This window comes from Pyxicephalus adspersus, chromosome 2 (assembly GCF_032062135.1).
Source record: "Pyxicephalus adspersus chromosome 2, UCB_Pads_2.0, whole genome shotgun sequence".
NCBI classification, from domain to species: Eukaryota; Metazoa; Chordata; class Amphibia; order Anura; family Pyxicephalidae; genus Pyxicephalus; species Pyxicephalus adspersus.
Window position 1 is genome coordinate 78,502,989 of NC_092859.1, and position 18,277 is coordinate 78,521,265.

The 18,277-nt window shown below is 36.7% G+C and overlaps 1 protein-coding gene across 1 annotated transcript in view; it reads left to right on the forward strand.

The window, feature by feature from the left end:
• The window catches only part of CFAP54 (cilia and flagella associated protein 54), a 176,825-nt gene that overhangs the window by 44,805 nt on the left and 113,743 nt on the right, over positions 1-18,277 (forward strand). The window contains exons 17-20 of the mRNA XM_072399011.1: positions 10,082-10,146; positions 12,041-12,169; positions 14,062-14,215; positions 16,170-16,285. Of these exons, the coding sequence (XP_072255112.1) occupies positions 10,082-10,146; positions 12,041-12,169; positions 14,062-14,215; positions 16,170-16,285 (464 nt within the window). The remainder of the gene's footprint in view (positions 1-10,081; positions 10,147-12,040; positions 12,170-14,061; positions 14,216-16,169; positions 16,286-18,277) is intronic.

The following is an 18,277-nucleotide window of genomic DNA, read 5'->3' on the forward strand; positions in this document are numbered from 1 at the left end:
TATCTAATCTAACCTCTTTAAAGTTCAAAGAAAGATCAGTATGTATTACAGTTATTTGAGTTGGTAAAACATAGAAAGATTTCTGCAAAGGTAATACAAACTTATAAAATGTCTTCATTTTTTATTTAGAGTTTCAGCACAAGTTTTTGAATATAAATGTGTAGTTCTTATAACAATATTCAGTAAAGGGTCAACTATAGGACTTTTGTAGGATTCATTTCTAATTTCTGATGATGGAATGATTTAATGATATCATGGATCATTAAAGCAAGAATCAAGGGTCAGCTATAGAGCTATTGTAGTATTCAGTTCTTTTTTCCCTTGTCTTTATATAGGACACATCAAGGCTTTGTTCACACTAGCAGTGAGGATGTGGCACAGTTAACACTCTGATAAGCGCCCAAACTGCTTCCTGTGTTGAGATGCTACATGTAGCATCTCGTAGAAACTCAATAGGAGTAGTAGTGAGCAATTCAGTACCACCAGCGGCTTGCCACAGCTACCAAAGTGCCAGCCATGTCGCAGATCTGAACTTAGGACAAGAGAAAAGCCAAACAGTGATGCAGTACTAAGACTGGACATTTGTATGATTGCAAAAAGATCCACCGTACTCCTTGCATCAAGGATGCCAATGACCTGATTCCAAATTTTATTATTACTTATTTAAAACAATAGCAAGTTTCTTTATAACTGTTTTTACAGGGAAAAATAAGGTTCAACCTCACAGCCTATTTAGAATTGATACACAAGCCAAGTATTTTTCAATATGACAAAAAAACTGTTTAATTTTCCTGACACCATCAAAAACTAAACAAAGTACTTTTCTGTGATATTGAGCATTGTTCCCAGTTCTTTTGGTTAACTGTGGAAACTGTTGTTTTTAAATTATTGCAATGAGGAGAGGAGGAGATGTTGTGTAGTTCCCATGTACTTTCTGTTTGTTACTTGCATGATCACCAGGTCAAAGTAAAAAGCCTGAGAAAAAGCCATCACCTCTAATAACAAGTCATTTGTTACGATATGTTTCAACTGAAAAGGCAAAGTTCCCTCAGTAAACCTTTGCCTTTTCATCCCGTTCTTACTTTTCTATGTACAAACACTGCTATGTATGCCTGCTAGGACATGTGGGAGTGCTTCGTATCTTCAGGTATGAGGGAGCATTTTGCCCTTCTATGATGCATTGTTTGGTGCTTGGCTGACCTATCTCCAAGTTCAATCACTATTACTTTTTTTTAGGTAGTGGTGAGGTCATTATATTGTATACTTACAAAAGGGATATTAACATTTTTCTCTTTTTACAATTTATTTCCCCAAAATATATTTACTAATGTTTCAATGTAATCAGCTTTAATAAATATCACTATTTGTGATTCCACAGTACCTACAATGACAGCACAATAATAACTCAGATTTTGCAGCAATTGCTGACATCATAGCAATGCCTTTATACTTCTGACTGTGAAATCACTATGTCATTACTGGGAGAAAGGAACAGGATATAGTAAAGTAGGTTGATTTACTTATAAAACATTTCTTTGGAACTAATAGGTGCCTACATGGGTGAATAGGGAAATAATCTTGCCATCAGTGTTAAATCACCATTTGTCTGAGCTGTTGGAGTAACAATGAAATTTAGACTGGATCTGAAAAAAGTCTTAGTTCTCAGCAAGTATTAAGCCAATGTGAATAATGGCAGTGATCATTGCCTTGCAGGTATATACAATAGTAGGTCTGGGAAAATGTTATTAAATAATAAAAACAGTAGCTAGACATTCCTTATGGCAGTCATCTTCTATGTTAACATATTTACCAACATATCTGACAGTGATTATAAACTAGTGTGGTTGTTTTCAGGCCATATAAAATAAACATTATCATTCAACTTTACGATTCATGTGCATTTACATTTCAGACCGAAAAGAACTAAGAGATATTTAATTTATTCCAACCTTGCTTTAGGAAATCTTGTATTAGGTAACCCAGCCTCATAATAGACAGTAAATTAAAGAAATTCAAAAGCTATTAGAGTGCACTAATCAATAATACACTAATAAAGCATTACTGCAGTGTCATAGGAATTACCATAATGCAAGTACAGTTATATTACTTGTTATTAGTCATATTCCTTGTTAGTCTGTGCTAGCAAGTGTTTATTGCCAATTAAGTTATGTATTTTAGAATGTTTTAAGGCTCACTTTTAGTGGTATTATAAGAAATTTTCATACCATAAACAGAGGTTAAGTTATCCAAGGTTGTTTTGTTACTTGATATAAATGTTTCAAAGGATGTATTTCACTGAAAAAAATGATGGGTCTAAACCCAAGAAATAAATATTATTTATCGTAGCTTATCAGTTTGTAGATGATGTGACTGCATTCATTTTCTTTTTCAGTTGTTTTCCTTTTATTTTTCTGCCAGTAACACACTTCTTTTCCTATGCAGACAATGCACCTTCAATGTACTGTATCTACGAAGAAGCAGTGTTGTATTTAAGGCTTCTCATGCCTGACTTGGAATTCCATGACTTCCACTGTTACGACATGGGAACAAGCTCGGAGTCCAATAGCTGTAACATCTAGTAAATAAAGTTGTGCAATACTAAATTCTTTGGGTTCAGTACACAGGCAGCTGTAATGATGCAGGAGCAAGACAGAAGCATAGTCAGGAAAAAAGCCAAAGCCAGTATCCGCGTAAATCAGGTTAACAAGAGCAAGCAATAGGAGTAGTCAGTAAATCCGTAGCCAAAGGTCAATACATAGGCAAGTAGCAGATAAGACAGGACACTGGCAGGACCACAGTAATTGGGCAAACAAGAAATTCATGACCGGGCTTAAATAAGAAGTCAGGGGGAGGAGCAAGTAATTCAGAGTTCATAACAATACAGGGTATCAGGGAAGCTTGACTGTGAAAACAGGCAGTGAGCTATCCAACTCTTCAGGTAAGTTAAATGGGTAGATCTACCGCCAGAGACAGAAGCAGCCCTGGGTTCGGACCCCGATCCTGAAATCCCCTCTCCTCACCTCATGGAGGTGTTCCGTAGTTAACAAAAGTTAACATGACTGATAACACTTCCAGGTTTTATTGAATATATTTTAGGTTTGTATTTTTCCTGGGTAAAGCAAGAATAAATGCAGGGAACTCAACAAGGACTAACAACATCAAAATAGAAAACGAGAACACCTAGTTTACAGAGAAATACATACATACATAATTGCTTTAGACCTTGTAAATACTTATTTTATCTACTCATGGTACCCAGGATATGAAGATTAAAAAGTAAAGTACCCTACATAGATTTTGCAAGTGGATGGGAAGATTGATTTAATTACCAAAAATAGCACATTCATAGCACTACGTAGAGTAAGAATGTGCTTCTAAGCTCTGCTGAACATACTTCCAAAGTGAATTTGAACTAGGACCCTTTGACCATGGCGGAAATTAGTTTTCTGCCGCAAGGATATTCGTCAGACAACAGGACAATTAACCCAGAGGGACACTTTGAACTTAGTGCCTGGAGAATCCGATTCTGTAGACCTTGTAAAATAAACCACTTAGCAGTATAGCTAGAAGCTGAAATATATAATTGACCTGTGGGAAAAAAGTGATATTTTATCCATGGTATTACAGTTCTTGTAATCTGTGTATTAACCTTCTGATCAAAGGACATGCTTGTATTATTTAACCCTGGAAAAATCTGTTTATAGTGTTATTCATGTCATGAATAGTAACAGGAATAAACAGATGACATTTTTTTAACAGCTCAGGATGATTTTCTAGCTAAAACGAGTATGTGCTTAGGTCAAATATCCATAAGCACTGCAGAATGTTTAAACTAACACAAGTTAAATCTAGAGATAAATACATTGTACAATATATATTTATTATACTTGGCTTGTGTTTGATATTGAATAAGTATATTTATGTAGAATATTCAGACACACATTATTACGGAGGAAGTCATACCCAATAGGGCTGAATTTGGGATAAGAGACATTGGAAATCATCCCAAATCCATCTTAACTCAAGACATGCTGAGTTAGGGAGGCCAAAGAAATGTGAGGGTGGTTAGAAGAAAAGTATAGTCTCCTCAATGTTTTTCTTAGACACGTAAAAGAGATTACCTGAATTATATTCTTGTTCATTTGTGCTTATCTTTAACACAAACCTTGTTCCTAAGAATAGCTTGTAATTATGTATGTATATAGGGCAATATATTTGCTTACTACATACAGAAGTTCTCCTGTATGTGTTGCTACTGGCTTTGATTGCTGCTTATTCTCCTTTGGAAGTCTATGACTCAGCTTTCTCATTGAAAACAATACACTTACTGTGAAAGAGATACCTTCTTAGCAGTTGTAAGGCACTTATCAGAGTAATTGTAGTAGCTAAACTATTCTGATTTCAATGACTTTGTTATTTGACTTGAATTACTTGCTCATTTCTTACAGTAATATATAAACTAGAATCCTTGAGACGTAGTTTTACTGGGCTAAATACAATAGAATATCTCTCTGGAGTGGAGAACTTGTCATTGGGTGCTGTCCTGGCCTTCTGACAATACAAACACCAAGTCCCAAATATCACATCCTTTGCCCAGCTACTGGTATATGCTTGCTAAGCTTACAGAAACAACTGGTCTATTAACTTGGGGTCCACAGTTAAGCAGCCAAGCTATCTGCTTTTGTGTTTATAAAATGCACCAAATTTTCTTTTGCATTTCGGTGCATCGTAACACAGGTCAACAAGTAAGGTGAGTTGGGGCAGTGACCAGCAAGTGAAATTCCATGATTTGTGTAGTTCTGCTTAGCAGAATATGCTAGTAAGAGACACTGGCGAACATCAGAATCTGTTGGCAAAATTAAAAAGAAATTTTTTAAAAACCCACCTTACCCACTAGAAATTTGCAGTAGTAACCAAGAGAAGAAAGTTTTCTCATGGACATTCCCTTGGTAATATTTCATATTAATTTTAGTCTTTTGAATGATTATTGTTTTTACATCCTTTAAGATTAATATGTAAAACTTCTAAACATTTTAAAGAACATGCAAAGCTTATGGCTAATAAATATAGTACTGTTTATATAATTAAATCCCCCTAAAGTTCATTACTTATTGGTGAAGAGCCCTGATCAAATCCCAAAAACAACACAGAAAGCCCAGAAATAAATCTAAAGACACTTTAGACATTTCTGCATTGTTTTTTTTTTTTTTTTATCCTTTTCACCTTGTGATTCTTTGAAAACCAAAATTCCTAACTTACTTCACTGCTCCTTGCTGGTAGACCTTCCGATCCCTTGTATCGCTGTCATTTATTAAGCCTTTAGATATATCTATTCAAGTACATTTTACAAAGTTTCACTAAAGTGGAAGTCGACTGCCAAATGTTTTACGCTTCCAGGAGCTGTTTGCAATAATTAATAGAACACATTTACCTGGCAGAGTGATCCCATTGAGTGCAGTGGCGACGCCCCCCCCCCCCCTTCACTGAAACTTTCATCTCCACCTGGTCTGCTTTCAGGTCGAAGTTTTCAGTCTCATGATTGGCCATGTCTGGATGATGCAACTTCCATAAATGCACACAATAGTAACTTTGTCCCAGCACAGATTAGTGCCAAGTTGTCACACTTACCTCTTCCTCAATAAAAGGCAGGCATCTCTCTCCTGCCGATGTGGGCAGTTATGACACTGGGTGTGCCTCTGTATCCAAGCTTTATCAATTCTGTCCAATCTGCTGGCCAATCAGAAAATAGCCTCTTGACCAGCCCTGGCTATTTAGCTAGCTCACAGATTGCACTCAGTGTTCGTGCAACGCGTCTCCATTGTGCCAAGCCCCTAGTTCTGTGAGCTAGTTCTGGTTCACCTGGTGCCTAAGTCAGTGTTTCCTCTGTCCAGCTCCTGCATTAACCCCTTGTGGTTCAGTCTGTTGGTTCTTAGCCAATTTCTCTGTGCTGTTCCAATGTTCCTGTCTGTCTGTGGATATCCCTGAGTCACCTGTCCCTCCTGTTGCTTCCAGTGTTTCCTGTGCCCTCAGTGGCCCCTGTGTCACTATTGTCTGTCCCCTGGATCCCTAGCAATTGACCCCTGGCGTGTGACCTTACCTCTCTTGCTTGCTGCCTGCTTTGTGATTTGGTACCGTGGTACCCACCTTGGTGTGCCCAAGGACCGCAATCTGTCAGTAACCAGCGGCACAACATACTCACCATCAAAGGCTCTGGGGAAGACCTGGTTACTGCTTACTCTCTGCGCCTTGGCCCTTCTCAGGGCTTCCACCACCTCAGTGCAAGCCATAGCGCCTCCTAGTGGTTCTGTCTCTCTGTGCCTAACACAAGTCTGTAGCCCGTAATTCCTATGTGTGGAAAATGGGAGACAGCTTTGGAAACACGGGTAACCGCAAAGAAACATCTTTGACTTGACAGCCTGTTTTGTCCTAAAAAGCCTGCCTTACCTCCTTTTTAGTGGATTTTACCTCTGCTTTAGTAAGGATTGCAGTAGGCACAGAAAAACTGCCTTATTTGCATTGTCTGTACTGAAAAAGCATTCTTGTAAAGACCAACAGCGTACAAGTGTATCCCCCCCTGTGAAGTCACAGGCACATGCAAAGCTTTGACTGATTGTTCTATTGCCCTGGTTTCCTAAAAAAAGCATAAAGGTTATAGTTGGGTCTTCAGGACCTTCAGCATTAGTAGGTTAGCACTTTCTTTTTATTTTGTTGTATAGAATTTTTTAAAGACAATATTATGATTTAATTATTAGACTTTCATCTGTTCAACATGACAATATGCATGTATTTTCTACTACATGTTCTAAATTATTAAAATGTTCCTATTTGCATAAATGAATCATTTTTTATATTTGCATACATACACCATTTTTGATGCATGAGAGAAGAAAAAAGTTATTTATTTACTGTAACTATAGTGAATCAAATATAGGTATTTAAACATTCAACACAGGGACCAATTTAAAGTGTGTAGATGAGTATTCAGCATAATCATGTTGGAGAAATCCCGGGGAACAGTTGTCCTGTGTATAGCATTTTTAAAGTAGAATTATCTGTATGAGCTATTTTAAAACCTTTACCTCAGCTGCATTAACACTATTTTAAATAGGAACTAATGAAAGGAAGTTGGATTAATGCAAGGCAGTCGATAACATTTATTGAAGTAAATTCTAAAGGCTGTTCAGGAAAATGTACTTTGTTGACATTAGTATTCAACTGGCCCCATACAGTCTTTTTTCTAATTTAATTTAGAATAATATGGCCATGCGATTGGAGGGCATGTGTAACACATTTAGCTGATGGAAAAAGTCCAAGTGGCAGGTCTGGAATGCTGTAAAAGTTGAAGGGAGATGAGATTATCTGTGTGTGATGCTACGTCTTCTAGCAATAGAATAATTTTATATCATGGGACCATATAGCAAAATATTGTTGGTGAGCCCCCCAGCAACCTTTTTCTAGCAGTGTCCACTTTAAAGGTATATGTAAAAAATCTAAAATCTGCTTAAATCAAAGACAGCAAGATGGCTGACAGCATACTCAGCATACACTATTAGGGGACCAGTGCTAGCTAGTGGTAGCCAGTGAAGACGGCAGTGGCACAGATATGTTTAATTTTAATTTACCAACCAACTACTTTAGTATCTTACCAGTCTTGTTTTAACATCAGCTGATCCATTTAGAAGTAGGATGTCAGCGTCTTGGTAGAAATTCTAACTTCTCTGACTTTTTACATTATAGTAAACATGTATTGAACCTTGTGATTTAGTAAACCATAAATAGAAATATTAGTTGTTGTAAAAGTAATACTAATGATAATATTGTTATATAATATGATTTAACGGTTATTGCTCCAGCAAACAATTACTCTATAACCCTAATATCAATTTAAACTTATAGTCAATTTATTTAGGGATGCTGGCTGACCTGTACCTAAAGCTCTGCATGCCAATAAATCTACTCCCAGATGGGGAGAATGACCAGGCTATGTTGCTAGACAACCAAAACCTTTTACAATAACTCTTTCTCTCCCAATTAAAGGTGCGTACACACTTCCAATTTTTATCGTTCCAATCGAACGACGAACGATCGATTGGGCAAAAAAATCGTTCGTAAAAAAGTAACCAACGACGCCGACGAACGAGGAAAGTCGCTGGAAACGAACGACCGGACCGACGGATCGGATTGGGCGACGATCGTTGAACATCGTTCGTGTGTACGGTCGTTCGTTGATCGTCCATGTTCAGAGCATGCGTGATGAACGAACGTCCGTTCACTTTCCTGTCGTGCACATAGTTCCTCTATCGCTCAAATGATCGTATCTATTGTGTGTACAATATCTACGAACGATCGTGTCGTTACCTCTATGTGCAGGATCGGTGCTATACGATCGTTCATATATATCGTGCATGAACGTTCGTCGTTCGTTTTCCAACGATAATAATTGGAAGTGTGTATGTAGCTTAAGTGATAGAGATAATCGCAGAAAAACACTAATATAAGCAAACTAGTTTCTGGTGTATCCATGCAAAACATTATATGCCTGGTTTGAGCATTGCCCAATATCATTTGGCAAGGATCATATCATTTGAGGCTCTCCCAAGTTACAATATTAATTGTGTCTGGCCATCAGAGTTTACTATTATTTTAGTTGTTTTCCAGATATTAAAAAAATCTCTGCAATCAGTTCTGATAAAAAAAAATTATGTTTTCTCAAAAAACATATTTCTGTGTATGCCAAATAATAATAATGTGCTTTCGAAATAACTAGTTTGCAACATGTTATATATAAACGTTTTTGTGTTTTCATTGGTTAAGATATTATAACTGATATTATTATTATTATTATTAATAAACAGGATTTATATAGCGCCAACATATTACGCAGCGCTGTACATTAAATAGGGATTGCAAATGACAGACTAATACAGACAGTGATACAGGAGGAGAGGACCCTGCCCCGAAGAGCTTACAATCTAGTAGGTGGGGGAATTTCACACACAAAGGATGTGAGATATGTAGTAGGGGAAGTAGTGATGGTTTCAAATGACAGAAGAAGCCGGGTAGGCAAGTTTGAAAAAATGGGTTTTGAGTGCTCTTTTAAATGACCAGAAAGTAGGAGCAAGCCGAATAGGAAGAGGAAGACCATTCCAGAGAGTTGGAGCAGCTCTAGAAAAGTCTTGTATTCGTGCGTGTGATGAGGTTATGAGTGAGGAAGTCATTAGTAGGTCATTGGAGGAGCGGAGAGAGCGGCAAGGGGAGTATTTTTTAACCATGTCAGAGATGTAAGTGGGACAATAACTGTAGGGATTTGAAGGCAAAGCACAGGAGCTGAAAATTGATTCTAAGGTGAAAAGGAAGCCAATGGAGAGAACTACAAAGAGATGTAGCGGAAGAGGAGCGGAGCGAAGGATGGATGAGTCTGGCTGCAGCATTCATAATAGATTGTAGAGGAGAGAGTCGGGTTAGTGGAATACCAGCGAGAAGGATGTTACAGTAGTCCAGACGAGAAATGATAAGAGCATGTACAAGGAGTTTGGTGGTCTCAGGGGACAGGTAGGGGCGGATTTTGGAGATGTTGCGTAGGTGAAAGTGACAGGACCTGGAAATGTTCTGAATATGGGGGGTGAATGAGAGGGCCGAGTCAAAGGTGACACCAAGACAACGTGCCTGAGGGGAGGGCCGAATAACAGTGTTGTTAACAGTTATATATATGTCAGGGGGGGATTTGGAATTTGAGGGGGGGATGATGATGAGTTCTGTTTTATCCAGGTTGATATAAAATCTTGAAGAATATTGAGGGTTTAAAAGAATTACCAGAGTGTGTATATGTGCAGGATCATCATATAAATGGCTTTTCCTTACATATAGTATGTAGAATAAATAAATAAAATAATATGTTGTAGTATTTTAATTTTATCCATAGGGATTATTTTATGCTGCTCATTGTAATCATTTCAATTTAGTTTGTAAATCCAAGTTTCTATATTTGCATTTTTTGTAGCTCATTTTCTAACAAAAGGAAAAAAGAATATTAAAACAATGCTAATATTAACATGAAGTATATGTGTTCCTTCCTACTCAGACAGATCACATGAAAAAATTAACATGGATATAAAAAATCCAAGAAACAGACCTGGATTTATGAAGGTAAGCGTAATATTTTATTATAAATTTATATTTATTATTATATATTTCCTGGTTTTAAATTTTATATACTTTACATCTCATTAAAGATCTATAAACATATATTTTACCATATGGGTTGAGGTTACAAATCAGTTAAGAAAAAAACGTACATGTCTGGAATAGTTTGAAATACAATTTATTTTAGATAGGACTTGATTTTCTAGCAGCATTTGGTAGCAATCTCATTTTATTGTTTGATAAAAGTATCTGTGCTGTCTACTGGCTGTAAATTAGTATATCTATAAAATAAAGTGCAATGCACATTATAAAGCTACGCTGCTAACACTGCTACTAAAATACCTTTAAAAATAGTTTTAGACTATATAAAAGGCTACCATTTCCTATCCTTTTATTTCCTAGTTGCTTATTACACTGGCTCCAAAAATTTTATTACACTGGCCCCACAGTATATATAATATATATATATATATATATATATATATATATATATATATACATACACATACTGTGAATTAAATTCAGGGAACATTAGATCAAAACAGTATGACATGAAGTCAATTTAACTTCAGAGAGGACTGGCCAGTTTGGTTCAAGCTGATAGGAAAACAACAGTAACTCAAATAATCACTCATTACAACTGCAGGATACAGTGTAGCTTCTCTGAATGCACAACCCATTAAATTTTGAAACAATGAGCTACAGCAGTAGGAAACCACATTAGCTGCCACTTTAACACGCCCTTGAGACTACAATTTTTATGGGCTTACCAAAGTTGGATAGGACAAAATTGTAAAAACATATCCTGGCCTGACATTATTTGCTGCCTATTTCTTCTGAGACACTTTGGGCTCCTTTATTAGTAACTCTGCATGACTTAACCACCTGGGCGGTTAGCCCGCACCTGGTTCGGGGTAAGAAAACTTGCTACTAACGTTTACCTCGAACCAGGTGCGGGGTAGCTAAAAATATAAACAAGCGTTACATTGCAATCCGATTGTCATACAACATTGTATGACAATCAGATTACAACTGAAAAAAAATACTTACCTTGTCCCCGCAGCTCCCCCGAAGACATCTTCTCTCTTCTGTATTCATCCGGCGGGTGCAGTGATGATCTCTGTGGTTTCCCGGAGCGTTGATGCGGACGGGAGGCGGGGCGGGAAATATTAGTAACTTTTTGTATTGAACTCAATACAAAAAAGCTGTATTGAGTCCAATACAAAGAAATCCTTATATATATATTATATATATATATATATATATATATTATATAAGCTACTGTACATTTACATTGCATTACTACATTACTAGTTTTTTGTTTTTTTTTTAAAGATTTTTTTTTTTTTACTGCAGTATTGTAGTGGTCCAACTCAATACAAGCTAGGAATATACTAAATGTATTTGTACAGACTAAGACATTTAAAATTCTTTAGAGTGAAGCAAACACATTGCATATTTATAAAACTGGTCTGGTAAGTAAGGGGGTATAGTATGTAGGTAATGAAGTGGTTAAGGAGACTAACGTTATGAAGTGCAGCAATGTCAGCTTACATTTTTTTCAAACGACAGGTTACCAAACTACATCCCTCATCTGTCTCTTCTAATTTCATTGTAGTAGGATGCAGCTCATTGCAGGGGCCAGGGTTAAGATATTATATCAGGCTACTTATCCTGAGACTTCTCTTTTCCGTCTTGTTCCTTAGCAAAATAAATCACAATGACATTAGCACGACTTTTCATCAAAAGAAAAATTAAACACAATTGAACACAAATCACTAAAAACTGAAAGCTCCAGGATTGCCTGTCATGTTTTGATAAAGTAACATTACAAAAAAAGTGTGGCAAACATCTACTGAACTCAATGATTATACAAATATATTTACTTTTGCTGCAGAAAACCCCGGTATTGCAGCTAATCTTTGCATATGAAACCCTAGACAAGGCTATCAAAGGGCTGTCAATGTCACGTTCAAAAGACTCTATAACAAATGAAGGATCAGTGGTGGACCACTATGTTACAAAGGTAAGTCATTAAGTCATTAAAAGTTTTGCATTTGTTTACTATGAAGATGGCTTTTGGATAACTGAAGTATTGCATATAAAGTAATCTATTTCTAGATTCCACTTTACAATGCAGGTTATTAAATTAAAACAACATATGGATTAGGAATTTGGGAACATCAGTTTTAGAACTTTTCTGGGGCCACTTTTTAAGGAACAAGTAATTGATTTAGTGAATTACCTGGTTTCCTTTTACTGTTGTGGTTGCATTGCTACAACTTGATATGTTCTCTTAGCTTCACAGCAAACAATACTAAAAATTTAAGAAAGTTGACAGGGGAACTATTTCATGGGATGTGTTCACTGCAGGACTCCGTGTTTTCAGATACAACATTGAAGGTTTCGCCTCTTCTCTTCCTGTATTTATCCCCTCCTCCCTTATTACTGCCACCTTTATCCCACCTAATCTCCCTTCCTTGGTGAGGATTCTGTTCCTTTTCTTTTTTCCCTATTACCCTTCCTTTTTCTTTCTTCTTTCCCCTCATGCCTTAGCTCCTTTCTAAAATTACTTTCCCCAAAAGGTTTCATAAAGTTGGGGAATGCAATTTCAAAGCATATGTCAGATTTCTGTACTGTAATCTGTACATGAATATATGTTTGAAGATTTAATCATGTTGGGGGATCTGAGGAAAATGTAGTAGGATGGTGGGTAGAAGTGCAGCTTTCCTGGGGTTCTAGAATTAGTACTTGGAAATTTCTCATTCTTTCCCGTACCTGGAAACCCCATGTTTTCAGTTTGGTCTCAAGGGGTCTGAACAGTTGGTTTTATAAATAAAACCTATCTTCCTTTCTATTTTATCCTAATTATTAAAATTTTGTTGCTGCCCTTGGAGAGACAGTGGGTCTAACCTTATAGTTTTTAAGACAGGAGAATATGTAATACACCAGTCATGCTTTCAATTTTAATTTACTGGTCTCCTAAAACGGCTTGAGGACTGTACCTTTGCAATGTGTGTTAGCAGAGATGCTTGTAGTCTGTACCAGAGCGCATGTGACAGAGTGTTAAAGCAGAAGCACAACTGAAAGACAGCTGCCCCCTAATAACTTTTAAAATTACTTAAAAATGTCAGAGCTCATATCTGGTTTATGGTGATTTAAGTTTGGATCTATTTTAAAAACAAATATTATCATTATCTTTAAACACAGCTGGCATCCTCCATAGAGAATTTCTTGATAGACACTTCTGGTATTTTTAGGATAACACCTCTGTAAGAGTACTTGTCACAAAAAGGAAAAACTGCTTCAGGTATAAATCCCCACTAATACCCTTTAGGTGATAAGGCCAAATTCTAGACTGGTAAGCAAAACTCCTACAAATAAAGGTTGTGTCAGAGTTTGCTGCTTCCTGTTAGGAATACAAACTCTTTTAAGTTTTTTTTTTTTAACATACAAGCTGTAAATTTGGGACATGATTCATGACAACTAAACTAACTGCATTGTAGTAGCTTTGTAAGATTAGATCTCTTGACTTTTTACACTGAACTTCTGATGAACCAATTGCTGTATCTTACTAAATTGTAGCTTAAAGCCTAATTCCAGCCTTTGTGTAATACAATACAACTCTATTTTTGCTTTAATACCTGCCATGCACATCCGTCATAAAGGTATTTAATGCCTTACTACCAGCTGAAATCTGGGGTATATTGGACATCTGGGTAAATAATCCTTGTGAATCCTTGTTCAGTTTAATGTATGAAAAAGGCATGTATTATGGAGATTTCTTGATTACTGAATATTTAATGATTTGTAAATTCTTAGTTGTCTTTAAAGCAATGTTTGTTAGGATTATAAACTAATTAAAAAAAACAACAACACAAATGAATACTAATCCTTTTTCTCTGTGTTTTCTGTTAGCTGGGTGTAAAGAGGCAGCATGAAAATAACACAGCTGAAGAACAGAGAAGCTTCTCCAAGTCACTTGCACATAATGTGACTATGATGGATTTACAGCTTGAACTAATAGTGGCTCAACATCGAGTGTCAATCAAAATTCTCAATCATCTACAAGGTAAATGATGACCATGACTTGATTTACGTGTCTAAAGTCATGAATGTTATGGCTGCGGTCATTCACACAATAAGGCTAATTAACATGTCAATGCAGCTGAGTTGATAGAATAACCCACATTTCTCTATGTATCAGTCTGAACACATGCTCTGCACATACATATAGATAGGTTTTTTTTCACAAAATTTTCTAAACTGGCTGTATTTCAAAGCTTTACTAAAGACTGCATGAAATGTTCCCCCTGTCTTAAACAGACTGGTAGGTTGATATTGATTTCTTTCCCCAAGTTTAAATCCAATCACCAGGAAATGCTCAAAGTTTTGGCTGAAGGTTTACTTTATTCATGGCAAAGGAATGCCAGAGCACTATAGATTGGGTGGAGAGACAGGATAGTGTGGTTTGTCTGACTAAACATTGTAAAACTATAACATGCTCATATTCACTTTTACACTTTACAGCACTGTGTACCAAAATGTATTTCTCTATCCCCATGTTCCCATTTGCAGCATTAGCTTAGTTTAGTTTGCAGTTTACTAGAATGTCCACTGACAGATTTAAAGACATTAATGTCACGTTATAAAAAAAACAATAAAATTCACCATGTAGTCCATTCCCCAATGTTTTACCACTACATTGGCACATTGGGTGCCCAACACACAGCCCAACCTACAGAACACTGTATGGACTGCTGTGTTGCAAAGCAAGCTAAATAAATATATTTGTTGGAGTGATCTTCATCCCAGAACAGGAAAGGCAAAGGAGAAAAGCACAGAATTATGTAATTAGTTGAGTGACCACAGATACAAATGTTGCAGGGTAAATTTCACTGCTACTGGACTGACCAACAAGGGTAAGGCATTGAGTTTGGAAATATTGCCACTGTCAACCTATAGGTAGGTGGAGGTTTAAATACATTACTACTTAACAGCAATGCAAGGGGGTGGGCTTTACAGCACTGACACTAACAAGCAATGTGTGTGTGTTTTGTGGTTATTAATACTGCCACTAATGCTGGGGTTTGGTATTGTAGTCACTTACAGCAGTGCTGGAGGTTATTATTATGGCCACCAACCTCCAACCTGCTGTGGATTATAACTGCGTCCACTCCAATGTTGAAGGGTACTATTGCTTCCAATTACACCAATGCTGAAGGTTATTAATGTGTCCACTGACACCAATTCTGGGGTTTATTATTGGGTTCATTAACACCAAACCTGGGAGTTAATATTGCATCCACTGCCACCAGTGTTGGTGGCTAATATTGCAGCCTCTGACACCAGTATTACTCCAATCTTTGCTTCAGCACTGAACTGCAGTATGTGCAAAAAAAGGGGTAAATTGTGTTACAGCCCAATAGTTTTGAATGCACCTTCACACACAAAACACGCTTCTATTATGTGAACTATTGAATGTTTTGTAGGCTCTCGTTAATTTTCAAGTTGACTATCTCTGGCATAGACACTAATTATTCTGTAGTTCAAGATAAGAACCAGGATTGCTAATTAGATTCATTGACATAGTACAGAAAGCATGAGACACAGGACAGCTCTGAATTTCTGAGATAATCAGGTATTTTGTTGCACTGACTGAACAGTAGAGCAAAATAACTTTTAACAGTTTATTTAAGTCGTCTATTAGTTGTTATTTTACAGCCTCTTTCATTGGCAACAGATTACACATTTGTAATAAGTTGTACAATATTGTTTCCTACTTTTCTATTGTTTCAAGCATGTGTACAGCTTGTATCTTGGATATGTTGTAATCATAGTAATATGTACCCATGTCTTTCTCTTTACAACCAAGCTAAGGTCTCGGTAAGAGATAAAAGAACTATCGTCAGTATATTTCACTTGCATTTACATTGGAGTGGTGATAAATGAATGACATGTGATTTTTTTTAACAATTTGAACTGTTGCCAAGTTATTTATATATTTTATTTTTTCTGGATTGCAGAATCAGAGCTACTTGATAACATCAACAAGAATAACCTGTCCAAAGCCATCTTTTTAATGCAAAAGGCAGTACTGTTTACTAAAGGACTAGACAATTCTCCTAATAAGCTTCTGGAGGTAATTCTGAGAATGACATTTTATCTGACTTTATGGCAATTATACATTTTTTATAGTAGCATACCAGTAGTTATTATTATAATATAAATCTCCTTTTATTTTTTTTTGTTCATTTACACTGAGGTGCTGCAATAAGTATAGGGATTTACTGAAGAGTCTGTGTATTTGGAAAAGTAAATTGTCACTTTGCGAATTTTCACCTAACTTAGTGAATTAGAAGCTCTGCTGACTTCTGCCTTTAAATTAAGTGCATGTGGCATTTATACCACATTCTCTGAGCTAAGTCTAAGTCAGCAGACTTTATGATATATTTCTATCAGTGTTGTTCTTCCCAGAAGGGTGGGAGGAATCTGAAGGTGGGTGGTCAAAAAGTGTACACGGCAACTATTCTGTACTGCGGCTCTGTTATCCCCTCTAAGCATGTTGATAGCTCCATGTAACAGCTGGCAATTTGTTAGTTCTGCTCCAAGATGGGGAGTGGAAAAGATACAAAGTAAAAATCTTCCCTCCCCTGCAGAGCTGGAAGGCTCCCTGTACTTAAGCTGCGTACACACGTGCAATTCTTGCACGATCCTTTCCAACGACAAAGGACTAAATGATGCATGAACGAGTGCTGTACATACAGCAATGTTCTGCTCTATGGAGAGGGGAGAAGGAGAGCCACGGAGCGGCACCCTGCTGCGCGCTCTCCCCCTTCCTTTGCATTAGGATCGTTCATCCTCTGTGGATCCGCCAGGACGGATCCACGGACGATGAACGACCTGGGCTGTACACACGCCAGATTCTGTCTATCTGTCTATCAGATATTGGATATCAGATGTCTGGCCCATGCCGATTATCGGGCGAGAAAAATTTGACGTGTGTACGCAGCTTTACCGACAGCCCAGTCTAGGCAGCTTTCTGATGACAGCGGGGTGGCTATTGAAAGTGCCATGTGGTGCGCCTGGTTAAAAGGGGCTGGGGAGAACAATATATATATATATATATATATATATATATATATATTAAAGGCCCGCAAGTAGAAGAAGAGATAGAAACTAACTAACCTCAAAAAAGTCTTGCAAGAAATACTTCAAGCCTACCCCAAAGAGTAGAACAATAGAATAGTACAATAGAAACAGCAAAAAATAAGGAAAGAAGAGACTTGGGTTTGTAGGCAAATTATATGAAGTGTATTTTGTGGTGAGTCATATTATAATCATACAACACAAATTCAAATCATGGAAAATAAGAGGTCCCATCCCTTATTCAATGCTGAGGGGGAGTATATTGGGATCTATGTACTAGACATGTATTGGCTTCCTCTGGGGACTTGTGGACCACAAAGTGCAACTGCATATAAAGATAACATGCAAGTTCAAATGGTTCAGTGTTAATTGAATATATATATACTATACATGCCAAGGTATAAGGCAAACCCATAACTAGCACAAAATAAATACAGATAAGAGACAAGATAGTACTTTGGTGTCAGAAACAATGAGTGCAAATTCATTGTACAATTTTGAGATCTATGCGCCCATGTAATACATGTGGCTGAGTAAATTGAAACACCTCTATAGAAATACACAAATTGATAATGGATTTTGATGCACAAATTGCAAACAATTACGGATGTTCAAAAGAGATATAATAAAACATATTACCTAATTATGCAACTGTATTAAATGTAGTTCATATTATATCAATGATAATGTAACATATGTAACACTCAAATTGATAAAAAAAAAGTCAATTGCTGAATTGGAGAGTATAATAGGCTACTTACAGTTAGGAGCACATGCAAAGAATTCACGCAGGGATCACTTCAACAGATAAAAGGTATAGTAACATCTGGTCAGATGCTAGAAGTTAAGAATGTGCAGTGAATTAATAAAAACGAGATGGGAGCTCTTATTTTCATGATTTGAATTTGTATTAGGTGTTTGTTGTATGATTATAATATGACTCACCAAATAATACACTTCATATAATTTGCATACAAACCCCAGT